Here is a 14,520-nt window from a genome sequence, read left to right as displayed (position 1 = left end):
ACCTCCATAATTGTCATCTCCCCCACCTCCACCAATGTCCTTTCTCCCACATCCATCATTGTCATCTCCATCATTGTCCTCTCCTCCACCTCTATCATTGTCCTTTCTCCCCCATCCATCATTGTCCTTTCTCTCACATCCATCATTGTCATCTCCCCCACCTCCATCATTGTTCTATCTCATCCCCATCATTTCCTCTCCCCCACCTTCATCATTACTTTCCTCCACCTCTATCATTGTCATCTCCACCTCCATCATTGTCCTCTCCCCCACCTCCATCAATGTCATCTCCTCCACCTCCATCATTGTCCTCTCACCCATCCCCATCATTGTTCTCCCACACCTCCATCATTGTCTTTTCTCCCACCTCCATCATTGTCTTTTCTCCCACCTCCATCATTGTCCTTTCTCCCACATCCATCATTGTCATGTCCCCCACCTCCATCATTATCTCCCCCACCTCCATCATTGCTCTCCCCACCTCGATTATTATCATCACCCCCACCTCCATCATTGTCATCTCCCCCACCTCCATCATTGCTCTCCCCCACTTCCATCATTGTCATCTACCCCATCCCCATTATTGTTCTCCCCCACTTCCATCATTGTCATCTCCCCCACCTCCCTCATTGTCCTCTCCCCCACCTCCATCAATGTCATCTCCATCATTATCCTCTCCCCCAATCCCATCATTACTCTCCCCCACCTCCATCATTGTTCTTTCTCATCCCCACCATTTCCTCTCCCCCACCTTCATCATTACTCTCCTCCATCTCCATCATTGTCCTCTCCCACACCATCATTACTCTCCTCCATCTCCATCATTGTCTCCCCCACTTCCATCATCATTGTCATCTCCCCCACCTCCATCATTGGTATCTCCCCCACCTCCATCATTGCTCTCCCCACCTCCATTATTATCATCACCCCCACCTCCATCATTGCTCTCCCCCATCCCCATCACTGCCATCTCCCCCACCTCCATCATTGTCATCTCCCCCACCTCCATCATTGTCATCTCCCCCACCTCCATCATTGTCATCTCCCCCATCCCCATCACTGCCATCTCCCCCACCTCCATCATTGTCATCTCCCCCACCTCCATCATTGCTCTCCCCCACTTCCATCATTGTCATCTACCCCATCCGCATCATTGTTCTCCCCCACTTCCATCATTGTCATCTCCCCCACCTCCATCATTGTCCTCTCCCCCACCTCCATCAATGTCATCTCCATCATTATCCTCTCCCCCAATCCCATCATTACTCTCCCTCACCTCCATCATTGTTCTTTCTCATCCCCACCATTTCCTCTCCCCCACCTTCATCATTACTCTCCTCCATCTACATCACTGTCCTCTCCCACACCATCATTACTCTCCTCCATCTCCATTATTGTCTCCCCCACTTCCATCATCATTGTCATCTCCCCCACCTCCATCATTGTTCTCCCCCTCCTCCATCATTGTTCTCCCCCTCCTCCATCATTGTTCTACCCCTCCTCCATCATTGTTCTCCCCCTTCCTCCATCATTGTTCTCCCCCAACCTCCATCATTACTCTCCCCAATCATTGTCATCTCCCCCATCCCCATCATTGCCATCTCCCCCACCTCCATCATTGCTCTCCACCACCTCCATCATTGTCATCTCCCTCATCCCCATAATTATTCTCCCCCACCTCCATCATTGCCATCTCCCGCACCTCCATGATTTCTTTCCCCCATCTCCATCATTGTCATCCCCCCCATCCCCATCATTGTTCTCGCTCACCTCCATCATGGTCATCTCCCCCACCTCCATCACTGCTCTCCCCATCCCCATCATTGTCATCTTTCCCACCTCCATCATTGCTCTCCCTTACCTCCATCAATGTCATCTACCCCATCCCCATCATTGTCTTCTCCCCCACCTCCATCAATGTCATCTCCATCATTGTCCTCTCCCCCACCTCCATCATTGCTGTCCCCCACCTCCATCATTGTTCTCGCCATCCCAATTATTGCTCTCCCCCACCTCCATCATTATTCTTTCTTATCCTCATCATTTCTTCTCCCCCACCTCCATCATCATTGTCATCTCCCTCGCTCCCATCATTGTCTCCATCTCTATCATTGTTCTCCCCCCTCCATCATTGTTCTCCCCCTCCTCCATCATTGTCATCTCCCCCATCCCCATCATTGCCATATCCCCCACCTCCATCATTGTCATCTCCCCCATCCCCGTCATTGTTCTCCCCCACCTCCATCATCATCATCTCCCCCACTCCCATCATTGTCTCCCCCACTTCCATCATTGTTTTCCCCCTCCTCCATCATTGCTCTCCCCAGTCATTGTCATCTCCCCATCCCAATGTGGATAATGGAGAACAATGATTTGGGGTGCGGGACAATGATAGAGGTGGAGGAGAATAATGATGGATGTGGATGAGAACAATGATGAGATGGGGGAAACAATGATGGAGGTGGGGGAGATGACAATGATGTCATCCCCATCATTGTCTCCCCCACCAACCCTCATTGTCCTGGACCTCTGTCCAGTGTACTAGTAAAAAAAAACTTAAAAAAACAACCAAAAAAAAACCCCAACACTTACCTCTCTGCCCGTTCCCCCACAGCATGGTAGTTGCAGGCAACTTTCTCCCTGACACAGGTGCGCGCTGCATGTTGATGTCATCAAGCCGCGTGTGCCCGTGTCAAGGAGAAAGCACTGGGCAGGAAGCAGAGGATGGATCCCTCAGCACCGCTGCCATTTTTCTCCTGTCAGCAGCGGAGCTGGCGGGATCGCTCCCTGCATGTCGCGTGTGATAAGGGCAATCTGGCCATGGGCCACACAGAGCTTCGGGCTCCGAGACACAGGCCAGATTGCCCTCAGTTTTAGCCATCCTGCAAGGGCCCCCCTCCACCTATGGGCCCGAATGCATCTGCACTGGCGGTATGTCCGCCCCTGGCCTGATCTATGTCAAAGGTGTTGCTATGGGGCTTCTGTTTGGACACCAGGCACTATATGCCAGGAGGTGCCAATAAGCCACTCTGCATTAGCCAGGGTATTTAGATACAGGCCTGGAGGAGCAAACTAACATTTTTATCCCAAATGAAGGAAAGTCTACTGCCAGAAACCAATATACCGTACTCTGCTGGTCTACCACTACCAAACCTAAAGGGTTATTCAGCAACATACAAATATATATAAAATAAAAAAAATCACTAATGTACTAATTTTGAATATTATACCATTTTCTCTGTTGCAGATTATCAGCTTTTACCAGAATCATCAGTAGTCAGATAATGATCAATTTATGTCCGGAGTAAAATAGTTCTTTCTTCTACAAAATCTGAATTCTGATTGATGATTCTGCTGAAAGCTGAAAATCTGCAACACGTTATGTTCCAGACTACATTTCATAATCTTTCTGCTTTGTTTTGTCTTCTTTCTCCTGTAATCCTCTATGTTGCGTTGATGAAGATAATGGTCGCTGCATGTGCCAAATAAAACAATTCATTCTCCCCCAATGTCAGAATGCTGATGAAAGCTAAAAATCTGAATCAGGATATGTTCCCGACTATATTGTATGACCTCTGTGGTTTGTTTAGTCTTGTTCTTCCTGTAATCTTTCATGTTGTGATGGTGCAGTTAATGGTTTATGTATGTCCCAAGTAAACCAGTTAATTCTCCCACAATGTCTGAGTGCTGATGATTCTGCTGAAAGCTGAAATCTGCAACAGGCTCAATTTCAGATTCCCTCAGGAAACATCACTTATGTTTTCATTCCAAGACAGGCAGAGAGTCCTTCCCTTCTCAGTCAATGATGTGCTTGAAGGAACCTGGCTGGCTCAGTTCAATAGAAAAGCCAGGGCCATTCTCTGCCTCTACATCAGGTACACAAGCAATATTTGATTCGGCAGAGCACCATCAATTAAAGAACAAAACAGAAAAAATCCTATAAAATATAACTTTTATTCCTATAATTACAACATGCAAATTTGGTGTAGGATAAAAAGCATATAGGCTATAAAGAAGAGGGATTGGGACATGTGATCGGATTTCCAATATATCCCCGAAAACTAAGATGAGTATACCGGGATGGATGAGGGATTGTGCACATTTACATTGCTGGTATCCACCCTTGTTATGTGTTTTGGTAGCTATCAAGACGCTTAAAAAATTCAACCAAATATCTGGAAATTCACAAATTTCAGGACCTGCACCTCTTTTGTTCTTTAAATTGGCCTGATCTTCATTTCTGAATGCTTGAATGAGTATTTAGCTCCTCTTGCAGTAATCCAGATAATACCAACCGCATTGGATGTTTGTGCTCCTATGTGGTATAATCCATTAAGGTTGGCATTGTGACAGTTGTTATACCACCAGCCAGCTTTATAGATTTCGGAACAACTTGTCCCATAAATGTCATTGTCTTCATCTTTAGCACTGAACTTCATGTTGTTTAGATCTCCCATGGAATCCCCTGCCAAACAACAGAGACGGGTCATATATCAGATCGGCTTCTCATACGCTAATTACTCAGGCTTTACACCTAGTGACTTTATGCTACGAAAACGTTACTATATTCAGTGACCTACATAGAAGAAAGAGGTCAAAATGTCCCCTATTCCATAATTATGGTTTTGCCATCAAGGACAGAAGGGCTTTTCCTTTGTTTGGCCCACCGCACCCTTCCATCAATCTCAATTCTCTAGTTTTTCCTCTGGAGAGTCCTGCACCGGTTCCCCCCCCGCACCTCCTGTACGCCTACTACTTGCACCAAGCCAGCATACTGGATCTGGAGTTAAACCAGCTCACGTGAAGGACGTTTTGCCCATATTGACTCTCACCTGCAGTTCCTTCCGTAAAGGCTCCAATTAATAACTCATATTTCTTAGCCTCATTCAAGACTTTGAAGCTTGCATACTTGGCGAACACATTTTTACCTTCAAAATCTTCAAGGTCAACACGTAATTCCCATGTTCCTTTAGAAAGAAAGATATGCACAAGAGCTTTAGAAAATGGAAGCTAAACTGGCTAAAAAACCCATAGCAATAAACTTATTCAAAAGCGGTGTATTGAGATGGGCATAGGTCACAGCATTTGGGCTAACCTCTCTGTTCCTTCTTATGACCCTTAATTGACTTAAGAAGTATATACCACCACTTAAGGAGGTGTTAAAACAGATAACTGTCAGCCCCAGGAGGGTTTGACCATCTTATGTGTATGTTCCACTACATAGTTATTAAGTCTGACCTACAAGAGATGGTGACTAATCTCCACAAGAGAAGGTCCATAACAAAAATCCAAAATTGGGAGTATAAGGACCACCAAAACTTAGAGTATCTAAAAAATATATATGTTCAACAGAGACATGCAATGGAGGACCACGATACATCTACATAATTATATTTTACAATGCTATTTAGCTTAAAGAGAGATGTATACCTCATCCAAGTGTCTGCACTTTCACTGACTCTCATGTAAGTATCTGCATAGTGCAAAAAAGTGCGGCCTTATTTGAGTTGATAGTACTAATTGCTTTAAATGATAGACAAAAAAGTGAAATAACTTACATAATTTTGCAGACTAAAGTGGTGTGTGATCCTGGTGCCCCAACGCACATTTCACCCTTTGCTTCATCAACTGGCCATGCCATGTGTGATCCTGGTGCCCCAAAGCATGTTTCATCCTTTACTTCATCAGGGGATTGTCCCCTGATGAAGTTAAGGGTGAAACGTGCATTGGGACACCAGGATCACACACCACCTTAGTTTGCAAAATTATGTACGTTATTTCATTTTTTTGTCTAGAATTTAGAGTAATTAGTACTATCAGCTCAAATAAGGCAGCACTTTTTTGCACTATGCAGATACTTATATGAGAGTCAGTGAAAGTGCAGACACTTGGATGAGGTATACATCTCTCTTTAAGCTAAATAGCATTGTAAGATATAATTATGTTGATTTATCATGTGGTCCTCCATTGCATTTCTCTGTTGAACATACAGTATATGTTTTTTAATTATTAATGTATGAATTTTGAGAGACTACATGCACCTATCTTTTCTTTGGGTGGTATTTATAGTTGAAGTTTGTCTTTAGCTATTAATATTGAATGTACATGGTCTATATGTTGGTAGTCACCATGCTGAAAGTGCTGTTTTACCTGCCTAGTTCATGTTCTTTTAGAAGCTGATTTGAACTGCTGCTCTAGCAAGAATCTATACCCGAATATTATCAACAAGCACTCTTATTGTCTTATCATGGGGAAGGGGAGCAGAGAAGGCTGCGAAGGGCGAGTATTAGTAAAGAGTGTTTGAGCGGCGTCTTAAAGAGCTTGAAATAGGCAGTTAAAACAGCACTTTCAGCATCAAGATTGAGGGTGAAGGAAGCAAAATAAGGTAATGGAGTATATTACAAAGATTCATAACTTTGCAAAGGCTGATCAATGATTCAATAAAATCAGAGAGTTACTAGTTGCTCTACTTTCCCATTCAATGAAACATGGAGAGATGATAGAGCACCAGATAAACTAGTCCAGCCTTATTGACCCCTTCAATTTGGATACACAAAAACAGGTCAGGCAATAATCAGAAAAAGATCAATCAAGAAATCGTTACCTTTTGAAGTTATTTGATGAATATATTCATTCCCCAGCCAAAATTCATTCAGCCGATTTCCAAACCCTTCCGCATATTCAAGCCAGGTGCGGAAAAAATCCACTGATCCATCCCAACGTCTCTGTATCACCTAAAGCAATAAAAAGACCAGACATTTTTGAGTCATGCCAACTTATTTAGGGCAAGTTATTGTTGGGAATATACCTTGTCGAGACCATAAAATGGCTACCACTACCCTAGAAACTATACCGGGTCCTATAACAAAAACATATTTTCCGACGCAAAAGAAAACATAGAGTTTCAAGGGCATGGGTACAACTGCTACCTCTGTACCCAATATAGCTCCACCACCCCACCCGTAATACCTCTGCACCCAATATAGCTCCACCACCCCACCCGTAATACCTCTGCACCCAATATAGCTCCACCACCCCACCCGTGCTACCTCTGCACCCAATATAGCTCCACCACCCCACCCGTGATACCTCTGCACCCAATACAGCTCCACCACCCCACCCGTAATACCTCTGCACCCAATATAGCTCCACCACCCCACCCGTAATACCTCTGCACCCAATATAGCTCCACCACCCCACCCGTGATACCTCTGCACCCAATATAGCTCCACCACCCCACCCGTGATACCTCTGCACCCAATATAGCTCCACCACCCCACCCGTGATACCTCTGAACCCAATATAGCTCCACCACCCCTCCCGTGCTACCTCTGCACCCAATATAGCTCCACCACCCCACACGTAATACCTCTGCACCCAATATAGCTCCAACACCCCACCCGTGATGCCATTCCATCGGAAAGGATACAATTGCGATGGGTCCAAAATTTCCAGAAGAACCTTCTCACTGTGATGTTGTGTGTACTTACAATCCATCCCCCACCATCTGTGTCCATATCGCAGAAGACCTTCATAGACATTCTGCCCTCTGGGTATATGGTGTGCCAGTCACTGAACACTGGCCCATAATACCGCACTTCTTTGCAGTTCCTGGGAGCTATGACACATATATAACAATAAAGCTTCATATAAAGGTGCTGACTGATTTAGAAATTATTTTCATTCACTCTTTAGGTTTAGGGCATTTTCAGTTAATAGAGGGTCAGGGTTGTCGCCAATTAGTCACAGAGAAAAAGGGTACAAATAATACTCAGGAGAACGCTACATGTTTGAGCATGGCAGATAATAAGGGAGAGTGCAGAGCCTCCATTGCAGGGCCCTTCTGCAGGATAGTTATCTTTGGCCCGTGACACCAGAACCACCAACCCTATCTGGGGCCATTATCCTGTATGGAGGACTATATGGTACCCATTATACTGTATGGAGGACTATGTGGGTCCATTATACTGTATGGAGGACTATGTGGGGCCCATTATACTGTATGGAGGACTATGTGGGGCCATTATTCTGTATGGAGGACTATGTGGTACCCATTATACTGTATGGAGGACTATGTGGGGCCATTATACTGTATGGAGGACTATGTGGGGCCCATTATACTGTATGGAGGACTATGTGGAGGCCATTATACTGTATGGAGGACTATGTGGGGCCCATTATTCTTTATGGAGCATTATTTGGGGCCCATTATACTGTATGGAGGACTATGTGGGGCCCATTATACTGTATGGGGGACTATGTGGGGCCCATTATACTGTATGGAGGACTATGTGGGGCCCATTATACTGTATGGAGGACTATGTGGGGCCATTATACTGTTTGGAGGACTATGTGGGGCCCATTATACTGTATGGAGGACTATGTGGGGCCCATTATTCTGTATGGAGGACTATGTGGGCCATTATACTGTATGGAAGACTATGTGGGGCCCATTATACTGTATGGAGGACTATGTGGTACCCATTATACTGTATGGAGGACTATGTGGTGCCCATTATACTGTATGGAGGACTATGTGGGGCCATTATACTGTATGGAGGACTATGTGGGGCCCATTATACTGTATGGAGGACTATGTGGGGCCATTATTCTGTATGGAAGACTATGTGGTACCCATTATACTGTATGGAGGACTATGTGGGGCCATTATACTGTATGGAGGACTTTTTGGGGCCCATTATACTGTATGGAGGACTATGTGGAGGCCATTATACTGTATGGAGGACTATGTGGGGCCCATTATTCTTTATGGAGCATTATTTGGGGCCCATTATACTGTATGGAGGACTATGTGGGGCCCATTATACTGTATGGGGGACTATGTGGGGCCCATTATACTGTATGGAGGACTATGTGGGGCCCATTATACTGTATGGAGGACTATGTGGGGCCATTATACTGTTTGGAGGACTATGTGGGGCCCATTATACTGTATGGAGGACTATGTGGGGCCCATTATTCTGTATGGAGGACTATGTGGGCCATTATACTGTATGGAAGACTATGTGGGGCCCATTATACTGTATGGAGGACTATGTGGTACCCATTATACTGTATGGAGGACTATGTGGTGCCCATTATTCTGTATGGAGGACTATGTGGGGCCATTATTCTGTATGGAGGACTATGTAGTACTCATTATACTGTATGGAGCACTATGTAGGGCCATTATACTGTATGGAGGATTATGTGGGGCCATTATACTGTATGGAGGACTATGTGGTACCCATTATACTGTATGGAGGACTATGTGGGGCCATTATACTGTATGGAGGAATACTGTATGTGGTACCTGTTATACTGTATGGAGCACTATGTGGGGCCCATTATACTGTATGGACGATTATGTGGGGCCCATTATATTGTATGGAGAACTATGTGGGGCCCATTATACTGTATGGAGAACTATGTGGGGCCATTATACCGTATGGAGGACTATGTGGGGCCATTATACTGTATGGGGGATTATGTGGGGCCCATTATACTGTATGGAGAACTATATGGGGCCATTATACTGTATGGAGGACTATGTGGGGCCCATTATACTGTATGGAGAACTATGTGGGGCCATTATACTGTATGGAGCACTATGTGGGGCCCATTATTCTGTACAGAGGACTATGTGGGGCCCCTTATTCTGTACGGAGGATTTTGTGGGCCCATTATTCTGTACAGAGGACTATGTGGGGCCCATTATTCTGTACGGAGGATTATGTGGGGCCATTATTCTGTATGGAGGACTATGTGGGGGCCATTATTCTGTAAGGAGGATTATGTGGGGCCATTATTCTGTATGGAGGACCATGTGTGGTCCATTATTCTGTATACTGGTTGGCCCACGACTTTGTCTAAGTTTTTCATTTTGGCCCTATGTGTGTTTGAGTTTGACATCCCTGCCCTATAGGGCTAGACTGCAACCCCTTTTTTTTTTCTCCTGGATGAGTTTTACCAGGATGAAGTGCACCCCCCACCTGGAATGAAGAACACAGAATGGGTTAGAACATTCCACATTATTTCTAACCATTGTGTGTTCTGAGTTATATTACAGTCATATGAAAAAGTTTGGGCACCCCTATTAATCTTAAGCTTAATGTTTTATAAAAATTGGTGTTTTTGCAACAGCTATTTCAGTTTGATATATGTAATAACTGTTGGATACAGTAATGTTTCTGCCTTGAAATGAGGTTTATTGTACTAACAGAAAATGTGCAATCTGCATTCAAACAAAATTTGACAGGTGCATAAGTATGGGCACCTCACCAGAAAAGTGACATTAATATTTAGTAGATCCTCCTTTTGCAAAAATAACAGCCTCTAGTCGCTTCCTGTAGCTTTTAATGAGTTCCTGGATCCTGGATGAAGGTATTTTTGACCATTCCTCTTTACAAAACAATTCCAGTTCAGTTAAGTTTGATGGTCGCCGAGCATGGACAGCCTCTTCAAATGATCCCACAGATGTTCAATGATATTCAGGTCTGGGGACTGGGATGGCCATTCCAGAACATTGTAATTGTTCCTCTGCATGAATGCCTGAGTAGATTTGGAGCGGTGTTTTGGATCATTGTCTTGCTGAAAGATCCATCCACTGCGTAACTTCAACTTTATCACTGATTCTTGAACACTATTGCCAAGAATCTGCTGATACTGAGTGGAATCCATGCGTCCCTCAACTTTAACAAGATTCCCAGTGCCGGCATTGACCACACAGCCCCAAAGCATGATGGAACCTCCACCAAATTTTACTGTGGGTAGCAAGTGTTTTTCTTGGAATGCTATGTTTTTTTGCCACCATGCATAACGCCTTTTTGTATGACCAAACAACTCAATCTTGGTTTCATCAGTCCACAGGACCTTCTTCCAAAAACAAATAGGCTTCTTCAAATGTGCTTTTGCATACCTCAGCCGACTCTGTTTGTGCGTACTTGCAGAAACGGCTTCTTTCGCATCACTCTCCCATACAGCTTCTCCTTGTGCAAAGTGCGTTGTATAGTTGACCGATGCACAGTGACACCATCTGCAGCAAGTTGATGCTGCAGCTCTCTGGAGGTGGTCTGAGGATTGTCCTTGACTGATCTCACCATTCTTCTTCTCTGCCTTTCTGATGTTTTTCTTGTCCTGACACTTCTGGCCTTAACAAGAACTGTCCCTATGTTCTTCCATTTCCTTACTATGTTCCTCACAGTGGAAACTGACAGGTTAAATCTCTGAGACAGCTTTTTGTATCCTTCCCCTGAACAACTATGTTGAATAATCTTTGTTTTCAGATCATTTGACAGTTGTTTTGAGGAGCCCATGATGCCACTCTTCAGAGGAGATTCAAACAGGAGAACAACTTGCAAGTGGCCACTTTAAGTAGCTTTTCTCATGATTGCATACACCTGGCTATAAAGTTCAAAGCTCAATGAGGTTACAAAACCCAAAAAAGTGCTTTAGTAAGTCAGTAAAAAGTAGGCAGGAGTATTTAAAACAAGAAAATGATAAGGGTGCCCATACTTATGCACCGGTCAAATTTTGTTTGAATGCAGATTGCACATTTTCTGTTAGCACAATAAACCTCATTTCAAGGCAGAAACATTACTGTGTCCAACAGTTATTACATATATCAAACTGAAATAGCTGTTGCAAAAACACCAATTTTTATAAAACATTAAGCTTAAGATTAATAGGGGTGCCCAAACTTTTTCATATGACTGTATGTACCATGCACTGGTTTGAGCTTTTGCGCTTGGACATTTGGCATGGTCTGATGTGTGTGTCCTAATCTGTTCTGTTGGACCTAATCTGACCACTGTCAGTACTTGACCTCTGATATCAGTGGAAACTGGAATAGTAACAGCTAGAGCTACACGATTAATTGTCCTATAAATGCTATAAATGTACATGCCATGAGATACTGTCTTCTAAATGTGGGTGCCCTCCAGTGTCCAACCTTCTCCACGACAACTCCTAGGATTTATGATCTTGACCTCCTTACTTCAGGGTAGGTCGGATCATTCTTTACTTGATTTTAATAAGAGAGGTTAGATCTCCATATTGTACAAAAGGTGACTTATACCTAAAGTGTTGTGCCTACCCTCTTTTTAGGCGGCACTTTGGTTTTATGTTTGAACTATTAAAAGTTAAATCTTAGTTTAATTCTCACTATTGCTATATCTGATCTAACAGAGTAAGATAACTATATTTACAAGTGGGCAATATACTCCCACCACTTTTGCTTTTTCTATAGCACACAGACAAACCCCAAAGTAAAATAAGACCAGAGTGCAATACTTCATTTCCCCTGTGGGAGTGCTGTGGGGGAGTAGAACACTTGCTGAGAGATTCCTTCACTGTGTGATCAACTTACTGTCGTAAGAATCCTTCTGATAAGAAGAGATTGGCTAAAGCAGACAATTTTTTGTTTAATTCCGTGTATAATATAGTGAAAAATCGACCGGCCATTTCTTTTTTAGTTGCTTCACAGCTTCCGAAACCTAAAGCATTTAAAAGAAGTGACAAAAGACGGAACATGGGTACAGCAAGTCGTTTTGACATTGCTGTGCATATGTTATTATTTTTTTACTTGTTTTTAGCTCTTTTTTTTAGGTTGGATCCAGGAGGAATCCGCCTAAAAAAAGACAATGACGTGCTGTGCTCATACCCTAAATTTGGAGGCATACATGGTCAACTTGGGAAATATTACAAATAGACTAAAGGGAGGAATTCCTTGTGTCTATTTTCCAAAATCAATATTTTTTTGTTTTTATTCTGTTGTTGCTTAATGACTAGTATTTTAGACAAATTTGGAGCAGCAGAAGACATTCAATTATCATTTAGATATTTAACTTACTGAATACTGGGTCAATAACAGCACTTTCCCCTTTCTCTCCTAAAAGAAAAAGATATAAATGCATAAGAAACTTTATAAGAAAAGTTTTTATTCAATATCTCCCATAACTTTCCAGGTTTGCTACAACAGTGGCCATAAATACGTAAGTTAGATGTTTCCTGAAATATCAAAGCTTCTTCTTCTATCTCTGTGCGCCACCCTTCATCCTTTAGTGACTATGTCCATATGACAGCAGCCATGTTAGCAGCTATGGGGTCATCATTTTGTCACAGAGTCGCCCAGGCTTCTTGGCAATGCTGATTCTCTAACCGTTTCTTCCCTCTTTTTTGTTCCTGGTGGCTCCTTTAATTAGGCATCATGTACTCAACAGAGGCCTGGCCCGATGCTGTATGGAGGTACACAGTTCTTGACTCACCTTTGTTTCCTTGATATCCTGCCATTCCTGGACTCCCTACATCCCCCATTTCTCCTGGAAAGTTAAAAAAGCAATAGATTTATACACAGTGAAGTGTGGCCCCATAGCAAAGATAAAAATGTAGCCCATTTTAGTTTTTACTTGACACCATCACATCCCTGTGAAAGGTCTCGACATTCATTAAAAAGGAGAGAAGATCAATCTTGGGCCCGGTAGAAGCCACATGGGCTCACTGTATGGCAGGTATGCACATATATAGTCAATTTAAAGGGTTTAGATCAAATGTTAGAAAATATTCAATAGATATTCATTGGGAACTAGACTATAGGGACTAACATACACAACCCATAAACTGTATTAGTTATTCTCTTGGTACCAACCTTTCTCTCCTGGTGCCCCAATATCTCCTTTTTGACCGGGAAGACCAGTATGACCAGGGCAACCTCGAAGAATTGACAATTTATCCGATTCTCCAATCCCTATAACTTTCACTTCTGTAAGAATTTTTTTTTTTACAAAAATATATAAACTATAATAGTGCAAATATGTAATAGACATGATATGTGTAATTACAGCTGTGTTCACACAATGTGATTGCAGTTTTTTTCCTTCTATGATTTAGCAAAAATTGCTGCATTTCTTCCTTTAACCATATTGGGATGATTTTCCAAAAATTATAATGTGTAGGCAGGGCACATAAATGTAAAAATTAAATATAAATGTGTATATATATATATACATATGTATATAAAAATAAAACTTACCCGGACAGGACTGATCGCTGCTACAGAGCCCACAAACTATTCCAAGCAAAAGTAGTACCGGGACACACATGATGACCTCAAGAGTTTAGATCCGTCTTCCAGAAGTCCCCCCAAAATCTTCAGAATGAATTTGTAGCTTAAGACCTTCACTTTTATATATGTTGTCTGACCCCTAATGCTCCTCTCCAGGAAGCTGTACTTTCCCAGCCATGTCCTTGTGAAATATTTCCCCAATATGATACATAAGCCTCAATTCTTGCTACGTGATGAATCGAACGCAGACCCTCCAATGATTGAGAATTTTAGTAGAAATTCTTGACCACACATTGGGATCACAAAATGAAGTCCGGCCAAAAACATCGTCATGTGATGGGGTTTGCGGAGTCTGTAATGGTGAGATCTCTGAGCCTTGAGTAAATAGATTTTGCAGTCTCATAATTTAGTAAATTTGTGGATGTATGAATATTTTAGATAGATTATTAGGTGATTTT

At 43.0% G+C, this 14,520-nt stretch overlaps 1 protein-coding gene across 1 annotated transcript; it reads right to left on the bottom strand.

Annotated features, from left to right (window-relative positions):
• Positions 1–3,935: 3,935 nt before the first annotated feature.
• Positions 3,936–14,267, bottom strand: LOC141153102 (ficolin-2-like). The gene is made up of 8 exons (XM_073637783.1): positions 14,030–14,267; positions 13,646–13,759; positions 13,266–13,319; positions 12,851–12,889; positions 7,491–7,618; positions 6,605–6,734; positions 4,833–4,967; positions 3,936–4,465 (listed from the first exon to the last, which is right to left on the bottom strand). The coding sequence occupies exons 1-8, from the start codon at positions 14,097–14,099 to the stop codon at positions 4,218–4,220; spliced, it is 918 nt and encodes a 305-aa protein (XP_073493884.1). The 5' UTR covers positions 14,100–14,267; the 3' UTR covers positions 3,936–4,217.
• Positions 14,268–14,520: the final 253 nt, after the last annotated feature.

The sequence above is a fragment of the Phyllobates terribilis genome, unplaced genomic scaffold (genome assembly GCF_046119375.1).
Source record: "Phyllobates terribilis strain yellow unplaced genomic scaffold, ASM4611937v1 Scaffold_7__3_contigs__length_470593459, whole genome shotgun sequence".
NCBI classification, from domain to species: Eukaryota; Metazoa; Chordata; class Amphibia; order Anura; family Dendrobatidae; genus Phyllobates; species Phyllobates terribilis.
This window is presented reverse-complemented; position numbering and strand designations above follow the sequence as displayed.

Bases quoted from the DNA above. Each gene is read 5' to 3' on its own strand.
- LOC141153102 (XM_073637783.1), bottom strand. From the start codon at position 14,099: ATGTGTGTCCCGGTACTACTTTTGCTTGGAATAGTTTGTGGGCTCTGT. The intron at 12,890-13,265 runs GTGAGTCAAGAA...TTTTTCTTTTAG, and splicing joins AGGATATCAAGGAAACAAAG to GAGAGAAAGGGGAAAGTGCT. The intron at 4,968-6,604 runs GTAACGATTTCT...TTCTTTCTAAAG, and splicing joins TCATCAAATAACTTCAAAAG to GAACATGGGAATTACGTGTT.